Consider the following 19,280-nt stretch of genomic DNA (forward strand, 5'->3'; position numbering starts at 1 on the left):
TATGAAGATATGCCATTCATGATGAATGTTAGGAATGATTGTATCATTGTCTCTTTTAAGCTGCATTACTGTCTCTTATAAGCTGCATTGCTGTCCCAAGAAAAGAAGTTCTTCATAGAGGCTAGAAAAAATGCAATGGACTTATGCCTGTTTCCTTGTGCAAGTGTTGTGGAAGAATACAAGGAGCTGAGGTGCATGCTAACTCGACCAGCTGGTTCCTAGCTGGTCCCAGTTCCTACTAAACACCCGATTCACGTTTCCTAGGGTCCAACGTTTCCGTTCCCATTTCTTGATTCTGATGACTTGAAATAGACCTACCGGTTGAAATCTAACAACCATGGTTCGAGAGTCGTTGTGATACCAACTATCACATACCCATAAGGACTCACAACAACCATGGTTCGTGAGTCGTTGTGATACCAACTATCACATACCCATAAGGACTCACCCTCGTAGCCGCCATCTTCATGCCATATGTCCGCAAGATCCTGCAAAATAACCACATAACACATGAAACTGTAGGGGGTACAGGCTTGACTCACCTCCCAACCATTCGATGATCGCATGCTGTAGCATGATCATGGATCATCGAGCCTTGAGCCACTAATTAGGATTCTAGCACACACATCCGACTAGCCCATACTTTCCCTGCGTCGTCCCATACCACCACGAGTGCTCCACTAGAGCCCAGGACTATCTGTTGGTAGCAGAGGCGCATCCACGCTAAATCTAGGCTCCATGATTGTCCCATCCATGCTCTGCTTTGCATAAGATTGCACTTGGACTGATCTCCAATTGATGATCTACCCACCCTTATATACTAACGGTGGGAGTCTAAAAAGCAGGCGTCCAAAAAGCGGCTACCCGTCCATTAGGTTGTCCCAAGCTTAGCTTACCAATCTGCCTGTGTCTAGTTCTAGCCTCCCCTGACCTACACTAGACACCCTACTGTACATGGATGACTTTGGTATGCACATGACAGTTAGGTCAGCCATGCTCTGCATAAAGAGAGCGTCAAAATCCTCGAGGGTGGCCATTTGCTGTAAGAAACTTGCTTAGAGAAAAAAATTCTGCCTACTTTGATACCAATGTAATATGCGTCAGCCTTTTCTTTTGCCTTAGACCAACGGTATCCACTTTGCAGAGACGATTAGAAACAAAACTGTCCAATCATGCTACGGCATGGGATCATCGAATGGTTGGGAGGTGAGTCAAGCCTGCACCCCCTACAATTTCATGTGTTATGCGGTTATTTTGCAGGATCTTGTGGACGTATGGCGTGGAGATGTGGCTAGGAGGGTGAGTCCTGATGGGTGTGTGATAGTTGGTATCACAACGACTCTCATATGCAAGTACCATGGTTGTTAGATTTCAACCGGTAGGTCTATTTCAAGTTTCTCTTCATGCTTGCATTGTTTGGTTCTATGCCTGCCAAGTATGAAGCATATAGGTGAATGTGCGTGTGATGATTTTGTGGGAAAGCGGGCTGATTTCAGCCTAGTTTAATAGAGATAGAGAGTGCATGGAGCAGAGCTAACTCCTGCCGAGGTTATGCAGGTGGGCTTCTGGAGCTTGTGAGAAAAACTCAAATGCTATTCTCAGAGCTTGTAGGAACGCCCAAAAGCATGAAAGAAGAAGGAAAAAAGCACATTATGTTTTTGCAGAGCGTCAATTCTCTGCACGCATGCTGAATTTCTTTTTGACAGCAAGAAAAAAATACAGTACGCATTGGGAAATCCGCAAAGACAAACATAATCTCTCCCGAGCTGCCAACTCTGATCCATGAATGGTGATGGGTTTTTTTTAACACTCATAAGTTAGAACAAGTTTTTTTTTTTTAAACTCACTTTTTGAAGGTCAAGACGAGTTGGCTTCCCTCCTTCAAGAGAAGCTAGGGATTTTCCTAAGCAATATCCCACTACATCCTCTCCACCTCCCTAAGTGGATTTCACATTTCCCACATCCCATCTAATTTTATGAGTAGCTCCTCTTTGGAACACCCTCCCTCCTACCATGCTATCTCTACCCAAGCTAGTCCCTCTACCATGGGAGTCCTCACTAGAGCCCAACGAGTGACTTGTTGGACTCGGCTTGGATGAGTTGCCTAGGCAACTCCAAGAGCCATCTCACAATCCACCCAAGTTCTCCCCCTCCCCCCTTGGGTGCATTAATGAAGCATTCATCGATGCCATTCAAGACCTTCACCGAATGGATCCTCATGAAGGCCTAGCTCCTCTCTCCATTGAGCCTTCAAAGAAACCTACGGAAGCATGGCCCTTTAGGCTTTATGATCTAATGTGCTTGACCTTAGAAGACACTGCCAAAGTCCTACAATCTCTTTCCATAGTGGGGTCTAGTGGCGGGCACCTACCACTCCTTTTGGTGGAAGGGTGTCCATGAGCTCTAGTTGCCTGGTGGTTCAGCCATGTTCTTCACTGACAGATAATAAAAGTCACCGTTTGACTATGTGTGTCTCACGAACTATCTTGCAAGGTGCCATAGTGGATGGAGGCTCTGGTATCGACTTTATGCTAGAGTACAGAATGGTGACTCTTGGTCTTCAAACTGACTGTCTTGCTCACTTCTCAGTCACCTCGGTGGATCAACAAAGGGTTCCTCCTCTAGGCATAGAAAATGTCTCATTGGAGATTCAAGGGTTCACTTTCTTGTTGGATTTTGTGGCAGTATGCCTTCCCAAGGTGCCCGTTGGTTTTCCTCCTCACAGTGATTGTCCATGGCTAAGGCATGCCAAGGTAGTTCATGACCGGGGTAGTGATCAAATGTGGATCTTTTGTTACTTTTTAGTCACGACTAGCTATTTAAGCTAATGTTAATGAATTCACCCTGTAAAGTTGTCTCTAAATGTGAGTTAACTATTTGGTGAGTAGATAGAAGAATACATGTGTAATGTATTTAGTATGCACATTTGATGGATCTTGGAGAACTAAGTGTGTAAGATTAGAGAGGGTTCGGAACCCTAAGGGTCAGGGACCCTAAGAATAGATAAGGGTTGGGAACCCTAAGGATCAGGGACCCTAAGAATAGATAAGGGTTTGGAACCCTAAGGTTCAGGGACCCTAAGAATAGTTTAGGGTTTGGAACCCTAAGGGTCAAGGTCCCTAAGAAAGGGTTTCGAACCCTAAGGGTCGGGGACCCATAAATTAATTAGGGTTTGGAACCCTAAGAGGGTCAGGGACCCTAAGATTAAGTAGGGGTTGGGAACCCGACAGGTGTGGGACCTAAGAGCCCGGGATACTCTAGAGAAAGAATGTATCTGATGGATCTACAAGAGCCAGATACTTACTAAAAATAGAAAGTATCCGTGATACAGATACTAGACAAGCACAGAAGTTAAGATGGGACTCTACAAGAAGTAGTTCATATGTATGGCATGATTAACGCATGCTTATAGCATAGTACATGTGTTTTTCACGTTTAGATGCACCCGGGGATGCCCGAAATAGTAAGTTTATGTGATAGGCATGTTGCCTGTAAGCACTCTAACCATGCGTTGAGTTGTGCAGGGTCATAGGCTCAGTCGGCATGAGCTTCGGAGTTCTAGAAGTAATTCCAGGCCAATTCCTAATGAAACGAGCCAAAACCGTGGGAACCACCTCTTATTTTTAAAAACTCACTTAAAGCAAGTGCCACCTCTCATCTTAGCAAATTAGAAAATGCACACATGTCTCTCTTCCATCAAGATGGCGAATTTTTGAAGAGGGAGAAGGAGGAAACATTATAAAGGCACTCATTCTCTCACTTGGACACACACACCCATCATCTTGCTCACTCTCAAGCTTTCATGGTAGCTTCCATCATCATCTCCACCAAGCTCTCCATTGCTGTAAATCAGTTTCAGTAGTGGTTTTGAGCCTCTTTCTTAGCCGAAACAGCCCCTTTTCATGTAGAAACGATCCCCAAGCGGTCCCACACAAAGGAGAAGGGTTTTCCTTGTGTGGAAACCCTAATTTCAGGTGGTGCAGAAAATTACAGCATGCTGAAATTGCAGATTTCAGAGGTTTCCATCGTGTGAAAGTACGGAGAAAGGTTCTCCAAGGCTAATAGCTTCATTACTGATCGTGGCAAAGCTGAAAGCACTCAATTCGGAGCTCTACAACGCCGGGAATTGAATATTCAAGCGGAGCGGAAGACTTGGAAGAAGGGTGTAGGGCATCCTTGAATAGCGAAAGAGGTGCGGGGCATCTTCTTTCTCAATCCATAGCGAGGGGATAGTGCGGGGCACTCCCTAGATAGAGTGGAAGCAATTAGCGGGGCTAATTGCGTTCCCGACTTTGTGCTTGTAATAAAATACCCTCATTTTCTTAATAGAAAATTTCTCACAAGGGGGGACCGGCCCATCTTCGGTCCCCGATAGTGTATCGACTCTCAATTTCCCTCTCCCTCTCTTGCTCTTTTCAATTTCTATTATTCATATGTCATATCTTATCTAAAGATTACGTGAATCTATTTAATCTACTCTTTTATGCGCTAAGTTTGGTCCTATCTAGCCTCCGCGATTGTGACAGTGGTATCAGAGCCAGGCTACTTCTCTCTTTTCTCAAAGAGAGAGCTTTCCTGGGAAAATTTTCAGCATGGCTGCAAATCCAAGCTACGAAGCGGAAGTTCAAGCCCTCCGAGGAGAATTAGGTGAGATACGGGGTATCCTCACCATTCCGGAGGTACGTGATGCGTTGGAGCGCGTGCACAAAGGCAAAGGCAAAATGGAGGAAGTAGTGGCTGGGCAAACACTCCCTCCTTCCTTTGAAGAGGACCAATGGGAAGAGGATGCTGAAGAGGAGACTCCAAGGAAGAAGGCCGAGAGATTGACTCGCACTTATGCCACACTGTGTAATGCACAAAGCCCTCTCCTGGAAGTCCCTTTGTGAGTAGATCAGCAGGATTTTCCTTGGTGTGGATCTTCAGCAGTTGTATCTGCTTGTCTTCAAGTACTTCCCTAATGAAGTGATATTTCACATCAATATGCTTAGTCTTCGAATGGAACACTGGATTCTTTGCCGATTGTATAGCACTTTGACTATCACAATATAACTCTGGCATATCTGCATTGATTCCCAAGTCTGCTACCAATCTACTAAGCCAAATAGCTTCTTTGCATGCCTCATTTGCTGCAACATACTCAGCTTCAGTAGTAGATTGTGTAACACAATCTTGTAATCGAGATCGCCATGATATGGCACCTCCAGCCAATGTAAAAACATAGCCTGATGTAGATCTCCTCTTATCCAAGTCTCCTGCATAATCTGAGTCAGTGTATCCTCTGACACTCAAATCCTGACTACCATAGCATATGCGCATACTCTTTGTATGTTTTAAGTATCTCATGATACCTTTCACTGCCTCCCAATGTTTCTTGCTGGGATTTGACATATATCTGCTAACCACTCCCACTGCAAATGCAATATCCGGACGTGTAGCAATCATTGCATACATCAAACTACCCACTGCAGATGCATATGGAATCTTATCCATTTCAGCCTTTTCTTCCTTAGACACAGGACAATCTTGTTTGCTAAGTTTCACATATGGTGGCAATGGAACACTCAATGCCTTTCCCTTCTCCATATTGAAACGTTGCAAAACCTTGTCAATATACTCTGTTTGAGATAACCAAATCAACTTCTTTGATCTGTCTCTCTCAATGCGCATACCAAGTATATGACTTGCCTCACCCATGTCTTTCATGTCAAACGATTTTTCCATCTTTGACTTCAAAGCTGAAATTTCTTCCAAGTGTTTGCCAGCAATCAACATGTCATCCACATACAAAATAAGGATCAGCCAACTGCCATCCTTAGCCTTCTTTGTATATAGACAGTGATCGAACTCACTACGTTTGTAGCCTTGAGAAAGCATAAACTTGTGGAACTTATGGTACCATGCCCTCGGTGATTGTTTTAAGCCATAAAGACTCTTTAACAACTGGCATACCAAATCTTCCTTGCCTTTCTCAACAAACCCTTCTGGCTGCTGCATGTAAATTTCCACATCTAAATCACCATGCAAGAACGCTGTCTTGACATCCATTTGGTGCAACACCAAATCCAATATGGCAACCAATGCAAGAAAGCATCTCAATGTAGTCATCTTGACCATTGGAGAGAAGACTTCATCAAAGTCAATGCCTTGTTCTTGCCTAAAGCCCTTGGCAACAAGCCTTGCTTTGTACTTTGGCTGACTATCATGAGCGGTGATCTTATACCTGTAAACCCATTTACAAGGTAGAGCCTTTTTGCCCTGTGGTAATTTAACTAGCTTCCATGTCTGGTTTTTATGCAGAGCTGTCATCTCTGACTACATGGCCAACTGCCATTTTTTCGAGTCAACCACTTGTAATGCTTCCTTGTAACAAGATGGTTCTCCGCAATCTGTGAGCATGACATAATTTAGAGATGGCACAAAATGATCAGGTGGTTTGGAGACACGCTCAGAACATCTCACCACAACTGATTCTGCCTCTCTAGCCACTATAGGATGTTCCTGAGCCTGACCATGCTGTCTTGATGTGCTAGCACTAGGTCCATCTTCCTTGAAGACAACTCTTCTGATCTCCTCTGTCTTCTCTGGCTTAGCATGAAACTTGGCTTCATTGAAATGCACATCATTGCTACGAATAACTTTTCTGGACTCAGGATCCCAAAGCCGGTAACCCATCTCGCCCGATTCTCCGTAGCCAAGAAATATACACTTCTTGCTCTTTGGTTCTAACTTATTCTTGAACTCCTTAGGAATATGGCTATAAGCTTCACAACCAAAGACTCTGAGATGCTTATACGAAGGTGCCTTGCCTGTCCATAGCATCTCGGCCACTTCACTCTTATCCAAAACCCTACTAGGAGACCTGTTGATCAAATGGATTGCTGTAGCCAGTGCTTCCGCCCAAAATCCATTAGGCAACTCAGCATTTGACAACATGCTTCTGATCTTCTCTTGTATGGTCCTATTCATACGTTCTGCAACTCCATTTTGTGAAGGATTGTATGGTGCAGTAAGTTCCCACTTAATCCCTTTTGCTTCACAAAAGTCTTGAAAAGCTTTGGAAACGTACTCTCCACCATTGTCAGTTCTCAAGCACTTCAGCTTCTGACCACTCTGATTCTCCACAAGCTGCAAGAATGTCTTAAAGACCTTGAGCACCCCATCCTTGTGCTTCAAGAAGTAAACCCATACTTTGCGAGAATAGTCATCTATGAATGTACAAAAGTACGCTGCTCCCCCTAGTGACAAACTAGGCATTGGTCCGCATAGATCACTGTGCACAAGAACTAACCGTTCGTCCCTACGATTCCTCTTTGATCTGTGCGGTTCCTGTGTTTGCTTACCATAAACACAATGCTCACAAAACTCGAAATCTTGAAATGAAAAGCCCGACAAATAACCATAATGAGAAAGTATTTCCACTCCTCTTTTTGACATATGTCCCAGCCTACGATGCCACAGTGACACACTTTGCTGCTCAATCACATTAATTACATGGTTTTTAATCTCTGAAACATGTAAAGTGTACAAAGTTCCTGACTTGCTGCCATGTGCTACAGTCATCGAACCTTTGGAGATCTTCCAAGCGCTGTTCCCAAAAACTGTCACATAACCCGCATCATCCAACTTCCCTGTACTGATCAAGCTCTTTCGGATTGCTGGAATATGTCTGACATTCTTGAGCCATAAAGAAGATCCATTCTGAAACTTCAACTGCACATCTCCCACTCCAAGTATGTCACAAACCTGCTCATTGCCAAGTCTGACATAATCTTTAGTAGCCACATATGATGTAAACCACTCTTTGTGCGGAGAAACATGTAAAGATGCCCCTGAGTCAATAATCCAATCAATCATAGCATGTCCATCCTCTGCAGTCAAGAAAACAGAATCAAGATTGCTTGTGAGGAAGATGTCACCAGCTGCTATACCAGAATCACTGTCTGAACCAGATCCTGTGACATTCACCTCTTCAATCTTCACTGAACTCTTCTTTTCATCTTGCTCAGAACTCTTTGTTTTGCCTTTTTCTTGTTTCCACTTCGTACAGTCTCGCTTCATGTGACCCTTCTTGCCACAATGGTAGCATTCTATGTCATCCTTTGACTTCGAGTCACGAGACTTACTTCGATTTTGTGCCTTCTTACCCTTCTTCTTTTTAGACTGTTGTCTCCCTCGAACGACCAAAGCACTATTGCCTTTGTCTTTGTCAATGTTCTTCCTGTTCACTTCCTCTGTGAGCAAGCTGCCCTCTACATTAGCACTTGTAAGACCTTCTGGCACGACAGAATTACTTAACGCTGTACGAAAAGTATCCCAACTTTCTGGCAAAGTGATTAAGAGAAACATAGCCTTCACTGAATCTGGAAAGACTATCTCCTGTGCTGTTAACTGGCTGAAAATTGTGTGAAATTCATTGAGATGATTTGACATGGCTGTCTCTTCCTTCATCTTCAAATCCACCAATTTCTTGAGCCAGTAAATCTGAGAAGCAGCACTTTGTTTCTTGTACATACCACATAGCTTTTGCCATACGCCATACGCTGTAGTCTCTTCTGCTACGTTGAAGTAAACATTTTCTGCAGTGTCAGCATGATTGTGGAACAAGCTAACTCGTCAAGCTCTTCCCACTCATCTTTAGCCATACCTTCTGGTCTCTCCCCTTTGAGCTTCAGTGGCTTCACTTGTTTTTTCTGCACCAAAACCTACCAAATCTGCTTCTTCCATAATAGAAAGTTTGTGTCATCCAGCTTTTTTATGTTGTAAAGAGTCTCACTTTGAGAAGATGCCATATCTGCCAAACTGTTTACTCCTAGGAAAAATCCGACAAAGTTTCCCCTGTAAACTGGCCTCTGTACACAATAAACAAGCTTTAAACAACAAGCTGAACACCTCTCCTCAAGAACTGTCAGTATTTTGAAAAATTTTGACAGAGTCTCCCTTGTAAACTGAGCTCTGGAAACCAAAAGATAGATCAAAAAACAATCATAAATAGCTGACCACTGAAAAATCTAAAAATCTCTATAATATGCTGTGCTATAAGTATCACTGTCTCCTGTCTGGGCGATCACAGAACCTGTATCTGTCTCAAGACTGAACCCTGAACAATGCCTCAACGGCCTGACGCATAAGATGCAATCTAGTGTCTACACAAAGTCATACATCCTATGGGATAAAAGTCGCCGAAGAGGATGCGTGTAGAGGGGAACTCCATCAACCTAATCCACCTCACACTGGGTAACCCAGTCCCCCAGTGCTTGGCTCCAAAAAACCTCACACACGACCCTCACAGATGGCTCAGCAAACTGCCCAGAACTAGCATACATCCTACAATAGACCAATCATTGTCCTATGACCGCTGCGGCGGTCTGTTTGCTAGCGTGACTCACAACTAGTAGACCCACAATCACAGTACATCAATCTGCAATACATGCCAGTGGTGTCAAGCCGTCGTATGGCCACACCTCCCCTGGACCCTGGCAAGCACAAGAAGTAGCAATGCAGACTGCAATATATATATCTGATGATATATATGTGTACCTGGTCTATAGATGATGCTCTGAAGACTGATGAGTGATGTATGTCGATGCCGATATTGATGCCGACCACCTCCTGCTTGCCAATCTACACAAGACGGGTTTCTTTGTGGCTGAAACCTATCTTCTGATGTAGTGCTCAGAACGAAATTCTGAGGGCATAAACGACTTCGAAAGGGGGGTAAAACTTCAAGTCACCTATTGGAAATGCTCCCGGAACGCCGAGTGTGAATTTTCGATCTCCAGATCCAGAATCTGCCTGAAAAGTGCGCGCGCGCGATTACGCAAAACCGCACTGAACCAAGCTCTAATACCAATTGAAGTCGAGAAGGGGTCGACTCACACACACACACACACACAGAGATACACAGTACGCAGAGAATCGTTTTTTGAAGGGTTATCTCCCAAACCTTATTATCCACAAAGGTATAAGTGACTATATACAAAGATTTAGTGATAAGTGAGTTAGGCAGGCGGGCGGCCATATCCGTATAAGAGGCCACTTGGGCTTTAATCCTAACACTGGGGGGCGAATTTTATTTCTATGTTCCATTTCCATTTTATGCATACACCTGGAAATAAGAACGTGGTGGCTGACGCTTTGTCTAGGAGACCAAAGGTCCAACGCCGTTACGACAATCCATCATCAGGATTTGTGTAGTATGCATGATGCTTATGCAAACGATGAGGATTTTAGAGAAGTGTGGGCTGCCTTGCAAGAGGGAAAATCAGCCCCACCTTTTTCCATCAGGGATGGATACCTCTATCATAATCAGGCTATTTGTGTAGTAACGCGGTTATGCACAAAAGTGATGAATGAGTCGCATGCACCACCTTATGCGGGGCATAGAGAAATCATGTCGACCACTTCAGCATTAGAACGGTATTTTATTGGCCTTCGCTACGAGCGGACATAGAGAAATACGTTCGTGAATGCTTAGTGTGTCAAAGGGTCAAATTTGATCGACACAAGACTTTAGGGTTACTCCATCTATTATCTATTCTAGATGCTCCTTGGGAGAGTATAGCTATGGATTTCATTACAGGTCTTCCTCGCACACAATTTAGCAGGCGCATTTCTTGCCCGTGCGAAAGACAATAAAGCCAGATCACATGGCTAAGATTTTTCTAGCTCAAGTTTTCAAGCATCATGGGATGCCGAAATCCATTGTGGGGGACTGGGATCCTCACACAACTAGTCTCTTTTGGCGAGCTTTATTCGAGAACATGGGCACACGGCTTGATTTCTCCTCCTCTTATCATCCAGAGACTGATGGATAGAGTGAGATAGCAAACTTAACCATCCTTGACATGCTTAAATGCTATGTCTCAGATCAGAAACCAGAATGGGAGAAGTACTTGCCACTTGTAGAGTTTGCCTACAATAATACAACGCATTCTTCTACGGGAAACGCACCATTCGAAATCATTTATGGAAAGCCTCTTCTACCTCCCATTCTTTGTACAAAAGAAAAGATCTTTGCTGCTGATGAGTTTGTGTGCACGACATTGACACAGCTTATCAACAAGTAAAGCAAGCTATCTCTCGTGCTCAAGAGAAGCAAAAGAAAGCAGTGGATAAGCATCGACGACAGTTGACTCTTGCCAAAGATCAATGGGTGCTCCTTAAGTTTCACCGAGCAAGGCTTAAGACAATAGCAGGGAAAGAAGGCAGGGCCATTAAACTTTCTCCTGACCATTCAAGATCATTGAAAGCATTAATGATATTACATTCCACTTAGCTCTTCCAGCTACTTGGAAAATACATAATGCCTTTCATAGCAGTTTATTGAAGCCTTATGCTAGTGAACCACCCTTGGAGCCCATTATGGAAGATCCTCCTAATGTTGATGAAATTGAAGAAGTTCTCGAGCCTGAGCAGATAGTTGCCCATCAAGATCGTGTTCTCAAGGGAGGAAAACACTCGCCGTTTCTTAGTCAAGTTTAAGAATTATTCTCCTTTGGATGCCAAGTGGATGGATACCCAAGAACTAACTAACTTTTCCCATCATGTACATACTATTTAGAAGCCTTTTAGTTGAGGGCAACTGAATAAAAGTGAGGAAAAATGTTACTTTTTAGTCATGACTAGCTATTTTAGCTAATGTTAATTTCACCCTCTAAAGTTGTCTCTAAATGTGAGTTAACTATTTGGTGAGTAGATAGAAGAATACATGTGTAATGTATTTAGTATGCACATTTGATGGATCTTGGAGAACTAAGTGTGTAAGATTAGAGAGGGTTCGGAGTGGAAACCCTAATTTCAGATAGAGAAGATTAGAGAGTAGATAGAGAAGGGTTTTCCTTGTGTGGAAACCCTAATTTTAGGTGCTGCAAAAAATTACAGCACGCTGAAATTGCAGATTTCAGAGGTTTCCATCGCGTGGAAGTACGGAGAAAGGTTCTCCAAGGCTAATAGCTTCATTAGTGATCGTGGCAAAGCTGAAAGCACTCAAGTCAGAGCTCTACAACGCTGGGAATTGAAGATTCAAGCGGAGCGGAAGGCTTGGAAGAAGGGTGCAAGGCATCGTTGAATAGCGAAAGAGGTGTAGGGCATCTTCTTTCTCAATCCATAGCAAGGGGATATTGCGAGGCACTCCCTAGATAGAGTGGAAGCAATTAGCGGGGCTAATTGCGTTCCCGACTTCGTGCTTGTAATAAAATACCCTCATTTTCTTAATAGAAAATCTCTGAAAGGGGGGGACCAGCCCATCTTCGATCCCCAATAGTGTGTCGACTCTTAATTTTCTCTCTCCCTCTCTTGCTCTTTTCAATTTCTAGTATTCATATGTCATATCTTATCTAAAGATTACATGAATCTATTTAATCTACTCTTTTATGCGCTAAGTTTGGTCCCATCTAGCCTCCGCGATTGTGACATCTTTCCCCAAGGCTCACCCCGGAAGGAACCATTCAAGACGGAGGCATAGATCTCGGTGCGTAGGGCTTCTCCCTCACCATTCATCTTAGCAGTCGTGATCTAGATTTAGTGCCTGAGCATTTAGAGGACACTGAGCTCCTAGATTGGATGGAGGTGACAAAATCCATTTCTTGTCTCATGGTACTCATCACAGAGCCTGGCGATGGGTCCGATTCACTTGGGTCTCAACTTGGGAACCCCATAGACACCCACTCAATTGTGACCAACCCATTGAGTCTGATCCAATGGACACCGAGCTCATAGAAACAATTGGTCTTGGAGATCCCATCAAGGATCCTAGGCATGGCAAAAAACCTCTTCACACGGATATACCTACCCAATCTTCTTCATGTTCTCCTCCCCTTCAAGTCTAGTCACCTTCACCATCATCACCTACAACTAACAGTGATCTACCTTTTAATGAATTACCCCTTGGGTGGTTGCAAGAGAGGTATGGGGACTTCTCTATAGACGAGGAGCTTGCCCATATGTGACACTTGAAAGGGCGGCACTAGCAGTGAAGATCTACAACTAACTTCTTGTCACCACCTGGTCAAAGAAGTCAACCTTGGCACCACACAAGAGCCCAAGCCCATCCTGCTTGCTTCATGGCTTTGGGATCAGCCCAACCTCTTGTATCAAGTAATCTCCTTTATGAAATCTTATCAAGATGTTTTTGCAAGGTCATATGAGGATCTAGAAGGCATCCCACCTGAAATAGGGGCTCACACGATTCCCTTGGTGGATTGCACTTGACCGGTCCACAGCAATCCCAAGTATCTAGAGGCGGTCAAACTTAAACTAGAAAAGATGAAAGAAGCCATCTCCCATGGTCATCTCTCCAAAGAAGAAATCCAACAAGATCCGAGTGTGTGTGGACTTTTGGGTACTAAATAAGTCTACCATCAAAGATGGTCTTCCAACACCTTTTACAGAAAGTGTTCTAGAAGATGTTACAAGCCTTAGTAATTCATGGGCATGACACACCGTATGTATGTTGAAGGCATGAGCATGATCATGTATGTGTGCATGACATGTGCACGTGTGTGTGTGTGCTGCATGTGAACACCATGGTTTAAGTGTGTGGATGTGTGTGCTCTTTGCATGCATGAAGTGCATAGTATGGAGCAGCACATGGCACTGTGTTTTATGAAGAGTGTGAAGGGTGCGAAAGCATGGAAAGAAATAAGCCATGCTGTACGGCAGCACATGAAGTGTGCAAATCTGCAGATGACACATGGTACTGCTGATGTGGCATGCATTTTGATGATGTGGCAGTTGCTGATTTGGCATTTTTATTGGGCGCACATGCTTTTTATTCACTCTCTCATCATATGCATCATTTTTTTCTCACTATCTTTAAAAAGCTAGGATTAAGAGGTATTTGCTAAAAATAAAAGCGTTACTTTTATTTTTCTTTTATTCGACTGCCGGAGGAAAAGCGAGAGCTTTCCTCTCGGCGCCTATATAAACAAGGCCTTGGCTCCCCTTAGGCATTCAACTCAATGCTTGATTGATTGAGACCAAGAGCAACCTTGTGCAAGGCTCGCGGAGCTTGTACTTGCACTCGAGCTTGGTGAAAATAAAGAAATATTGGAGGGGGCCCAAACGTCTCTCTTGTGTATGAGTGCTTTAGCTCCCGCTCCCTCTCTCTAAACTCGTAGCCATCTCTCTTTGTGCTTGTGTGTTGGATCGTGTGTGAAGTGTTCAACATCGCCTACTGCCCCTCAAATCTCTTAAGGCCGGTTTCAAGTTTCCATTAATGGGACCCCTCACCAACTTCTTTAAGAGGACAAGCATGTTGTGTTGATCACATTGATGGCTTCTTTAAAGCATGACAAAGAGGAGATTGCGTCTTTTGGAGAAGACAAGTGGAATAGCAAGAACAACACCGATAAAGAAACCTCGAAGATTGAAGTAGAGGAACCTGTAGATTTTGATGGACCCACCGAGGAACAAGAATTGCATAAACTCTTGGGGCATTTTTTTGGTCTTATTGGTGGACCGATTCCTCAAAAGATGAAGGAGTGGAAAGCGCGAGTGCAATAATTGTCTTGTTCATCCATACCTTTATGCTCCACCTCCCGCCCCACAAACTCATCCCAGCTATTTTGAGGAGGCTCAGTTTTTCAATCCATGACAAAGGCACCCCCTAACAACATGAATGGTAGCCTTAGACCCCACATGACACCAAGGATGCAATTTGGTTTTTCGTGCTTCCACCCCCCGTGCCTCGTCCTACAGGCATGTGCTAATTGCGTGCTGCGGCAACTCATCCCTTAGGCCGTACATAAGCTCGCCCAGCTCACGCTATTGTGGTGATGACGCATTTCGCCTCTTCTTCTATCCTTTTGGGTTCTACCATTACGACCCCACCGCTAGGTATAGAAGCCCGGTTTTATACACTGGAATTAGATATTCATCAATACGTTTACGCTCCAACTCCCGCCCCACAAACTTATCCCAGTTATTTTGGAGGCTTAGGTTTTCAATCCATGACAAAGGCACCCCCTTACAGCATGAATGGTAGCCTCGGACCCCACATGACACTAGGGATGCAGTTAGGTTTTTCATGCTTCTACCCTCGTGCCTCATCCTATGGGCATGTGGCAATTGCGTGCTGCAGCAGCAGCTCCTCCCTTAGGCCATACAACGGCTCACACAGCTCACGCTATTCCGGTGATCGCGCTTGTCGCCTCTTCTCTAATCCTTTTGGCTTTTTCCATATGACCCCACTGCTATGTATGGAAGCCCAGGTATATACAGATGCTCACATGTAGGATGAATCAGATTCAACCTGCTCTTCTTTAGCTGAGGACGAGGAGGACAAAGACTATGGTATTTAATGCCGATGGTGATATCAAGATTCCACGTTGATTTCCCCGATTCTCTAGAAAGTCACCTCAACACCACCACCTGTGTGTCGGCGGGAAGATTTCTATATTCACTTCTCGCAACCGTTACCGACTTTCTCTCTTCAGGAGGTGTTTTCCCTAGGCCAGCTCCGCACCCTGGGGCTATCATCCTTGTCTATAGGTACACTCCCATCAACTCCCCTTCCCGACTCTATCCACCACTTGCTCCGCCATTTTTCCTCTGTCCCATCTGAATTTTTGACACCCATTGTTCTATCGATTGCATTGGGCCTAGAGCCCATCTATCTTCTTGTGGCGACATTCACCTACTCTACGCTGGACAAGGTGGCCATCATTGCGGCGTGTTGGACCTTGCTTAACACAGAGCAACCTATATTTTTTCGTCACAACCGCATTTACGCCTTGCTACACTACTCCTTTCTTGTGTAGGAGCTACCCAATGAATCCAACCCCACCCCTTACTGTGTGATTCTTTCTAGTGCCTATGTCGTGGTATTCCCTACCAATTGATGTTTACTTCTTTGGAATTGGTTTTGACAACGATACGGGAAACCAAAGTGTACTATACTTCATTGCTACTCCACACTCCTCTTATCCTGATTTGCAGCTTTCTTTGGCCTCTATCCCTGCAGATAATCTCTGCCGGTCTAGGGCTCTTCCATTCGCTGTCCGCCAATTTTTCCAAAGTGACTTAGGATCCATCCTCCCTCTTGAGCCTTAGCCCCTCTTTAGAGAAGCAATACTCGGCTCCCTACATCAAACCTCCTTGTCTTCCATCTTCATGTGTGAAACCCTTGCCATCGTGCTTCCCATTTACAAGCTTGGGGTCCACTCTACCCCATGCGATCATCCTCCCTTGATTGCCCTTGGAGGACACTGTTGGTGATCCTTCATTGGCAGTTTCGTTTGTAGTTTGGCTCACACATGGCACTTGGCATTTCACATCTTTGACATCGGCTATATTGACAACCCCCACTTCCATTTCCACACCATAGAGTTTGTGGGATCCCCCTTGGCTCTGGATTCTATTCTTTTGTTGTCTACCACACCACCCACTTCCACCCGTCCGTCTTGCCACTCCAACCTTGACACGGCAGAGACCTTTCTGCAAATCGTGCCATCGAATCCATCCAGGAGGGTCTCAAAGAGCTCAGCCACATGTGCCTTTCGCTGCCTGATGACCATGGAACCCCCCACTTCCATTTCCACGCCATAGAGTCTATGGAGATCCCCCTTGCCTCTGGATTCTATTCTCGTGTTGTTTACCACATCACCCACTTTCACCCATTTGTCTTGCCACTCCAACCTTCATACGGCAGAGACCTCTACGCAGATGACACCATTGAACTAGGAGGGTCTCAAAGAGCTCAGCCACACCTACAACATGCAAACTCGTGCCTTTTGCTGCTTGACCATGGAACTAGCACAGGCTCGTCGAGCGGTTCATGTCTAGGATAACATGGTCACCGAGCTTCGCCATCATCTCACTATCCAAGCTGTGGAGTTTATGGAGGTTCGATCCCAGTAGGATTCTTTATTAGGGTGGCATCTGGTGGTCTATCATCAACACTCCATCCCCATCACCCCCAGCCCTAGTTCTCCCACCAAGTCTCTCCTTGGAAGGAGCCTCACCTTCCTTCATGGAGGCCTCATCCACCTGCTCTCCCCACTTGAGTGATATCTCCTCTTCCAGTTTATATAGGGATAGGTATGACTTTATTTCTTATGTTTTACATATGCTCCTCTCTTCTATTTCTCCTTACGATGGGAAATGGATTAGTGACGGGCCACAGGTAGCTAACGGTCCAGTAGCCCCTCCTCGGTGGTATGTGGTTCCTACCGAGTGGTCCTTAGCTGGTGGACTTGGACCATTGGATTCGCCCTTGGTGGTCTTTGGCCATTGGGCTCAGTAGTTGCACTTGGAGCCTCTTCACCCTAGGCCTCTAGCAACGGTGTGTGTCCAAGCCAATCGAGCTATTTGTTATCTCACCATAGCAGCAGTGTGTGGCCAAGCCAATGGAGCTATTTGTACTCTTTGATTTAGTGGGAGTAGTGGTTCCATCTTTCTTTTCTATGGTTGACTTCAGTTAGTGTCATGTTCTATATTATTCAGCTTATGTGCATTGTGTTTCGAAGTTTGCGTGGTCGAGCTTGGTTATGTTTGGTCGAGTGGATACTAGTGAGTTGGATATATCTTAGTTCTTGACTAGGTAGCTAGGTACGGGTATGGTGCGCAAGGAACGTAAGACACATTAAATTAAATAAATAACTAATATATGTTTTTGCAACTTAGTACTGACAACTTCTAGGTATGGTACCTAAAGTACCTATTAGGTAATTAGTACAGATGCAACTATGGTTCTTGAACATTTGGTGTGTAGAATGTTGGAATGTTTCTTATTGTTTTCATGGCTGTGTAAAAAGTTGTTTGATGTTAGAGGGTTTTTGACAATGTATGTGTGTGTGTAGTTGAGGATTCCACCAACTTCCTGCGAGCGATCTGTGAGCCTACTCCAACGGCGTCACCGGCTGATTTGGCATTGCGAATGGAAGTGAGGCGGTGCCATCTTCGACTCTCCTCCAAGTTCAAGCAGGATGCACCTCAATACAAGAGATTACAGATGCTCGACACATCGTTGACGGATTTGTGCCGCACGTTGGGAGTCGCTCGTAGGCGTCGTAGATAGAGGATCAGTTGGAGAGGTTAAAGACTCCTAGTTTAGAGTGCAACAAGCAGTGTGGACAGATTTGGCAATGGTTAGCAGCTCTTAGGCTTTTGATAGTTCAGCAAGGCAATGTGTAGTTTATGGACGGTAGATGTTGTTGAATGAATGAATGGATTTCACAAGCAGCATGTGGATGCTTTTAAATGATGGATCTCACGTTTGGATTTGTGGTGGTGGATAAACAGGTTCTTGTTGAGTGAAGACTTATGTTGGTGGTGGTGGATAAACAGGTTCTTGTTGAGTGAAGGACTTATGTTTCTGGTGTCTGGCTTTGAATTTGGTGATGCCATGGGAATTTTGTTGGAGGTCATAGCTCCTCCCTTGTAGCAGGGGATTTTTTGTGTGGCTTCAGCCTCCTTCATAGACTATGGATTTCACAAGCAGCATGTGGACAACTTTGTGCATGCTTTTAAATGATGCACTAGAAGTTTGTGATGTACTATTTCATGTTTGGATTTGTGGTGGTGGATAAAGAGGTTCTTGCTGAGTGAAGATTGATGTAGCCAGGACTTATGTTGCTCGTGTGGCTTTGAATTAGGTGATGCAATGGGAATTTTGTTGGAGGTCATGGCTCCCTTATATTTTTTGTGTGGCTTCAGCCCCCTTAAAAGTAGGTGCTTGACTAAAGAAAGGATATTGATGTTTACTTTGTAAGCACGGCATGGCTCCCTTTGAAGCCAGGCTTTTTCTTAAAGAAATTTTTGTAATGAGAAGGGTGTATGTAGCCTCTGATTGATGGTTGTACTTGAGGCGGGGGTTGATCTCCCCCCTTTTTCTGTACCAAATTTATTCTCCTCTTTATCCTCTAGCTATCTTATTCTATACCAAAATTATTATCCTCTTTATCCTCTAACTATCTTATTCTGTACCAAAATTATTCTCCGCTTTATTCTCTAGCTATCTTATTCTGTACCAAAATTTTAGGGGGGAAAAAATACATAATCTCAATCTATTCTGTGCATGTGGCATTCATTTTGCCAATCCATACAACCAGTAGCATTAAGATCTTGAGCTCCAATGTCTCTCTCTCTCTTTTTTTCTAGAAAGATAAGAAATTTAATTAAATTAAGCTCAATCTATTTTGTGCATGTGGCATTCATTTTGCTAATCCATACAACCAGTATCATTAGGATATTGTGCTCCAATGTCTCTGTGAGAGAGAGAGAGAGAGAGAGAGAGAGAGAGAGAGAGAGAGAGAGAGAGACAGAGCTCAGAGCCATTCTCC

At 44.3% G+C, this 19,280-nt stretch overlaps 2 protein-coding genes across 6 annotated transcripts in view; one reads left to right on the forward strand and one right to left on the reverse strand.

Moving 5' to 3' along the window:
• Positions 1-18,623, forward strand: part of LOC147437172 (uncharacterized) — a 67,074-nt gene extending 48,451 nt beyond the window's left edge. For 4 of the 5 annotated variants that reach the window (XR_015184827.1, XM_086486778.1, XM_086486779.1 and 1 more), the window contains one exon: positions 17,799-18,623. Coding sequence is in view for 3 of the 5 variants with exons in the window: in XM_086486777.1 (XP_086342903.1) it covers positions 17,799-18,016 (218 nt within the window). In the remaining 2 variants the exon portion in view is untranslated. Of the gene's footprint in view, positions 1-15,523; positions 17,282-17,798 lie in introns of those variants that run through there. The other variant, XR_015184828.1, reaches the window with a different exon arrangement.
• On the reverse strand, positions 315-566 carry LOC147437173 (uncharacterized). The gene is made up of 2 exons (XM_086486127.1): positions 543-566; positions 315-488 (listed from the first exon to the last, which is right to left on the reverse strand). Exons 1-2 carry the CDS (start codon positions 564-566, stop codon positions 315-317), a joined length of 198 nt encoding a protein of 65 aa, XP_086342253.1.
• Positions 18,624-19,280: the final 657 nt, after the last annotated feature.

The sequence above is a fragment of the Adiantum capillus-veneris genome, chromosome 17, assembly GCF_014529385.1.
Source record: "Adiantum capillus-veneris isolate H3 chromosome 17, ASM1452938v2, whole genome shotgun sequence".
NCBI lineage: Eukaryota > Viridiplantae > Streptophyta > Polypodiopsida > Polypodiales > Pteridaceae > Adiantum > Adiantum capillus-veneris.

Excerpts from the sequence above, each read along its gene's own strand:
- LOC147437173 (XM_086486127.1), bottom strand. The coding sequence starts at position 566 with ATGCGATCATCGAATGGTTGGGAG. Across the intron at positions 489-542 it reads GATCATCGAATGGTTGGGAG|GATCTTGCGGACATATGGCA; the intron begins GTGAGTCAAGCC and ends GTTATTTTGCAG.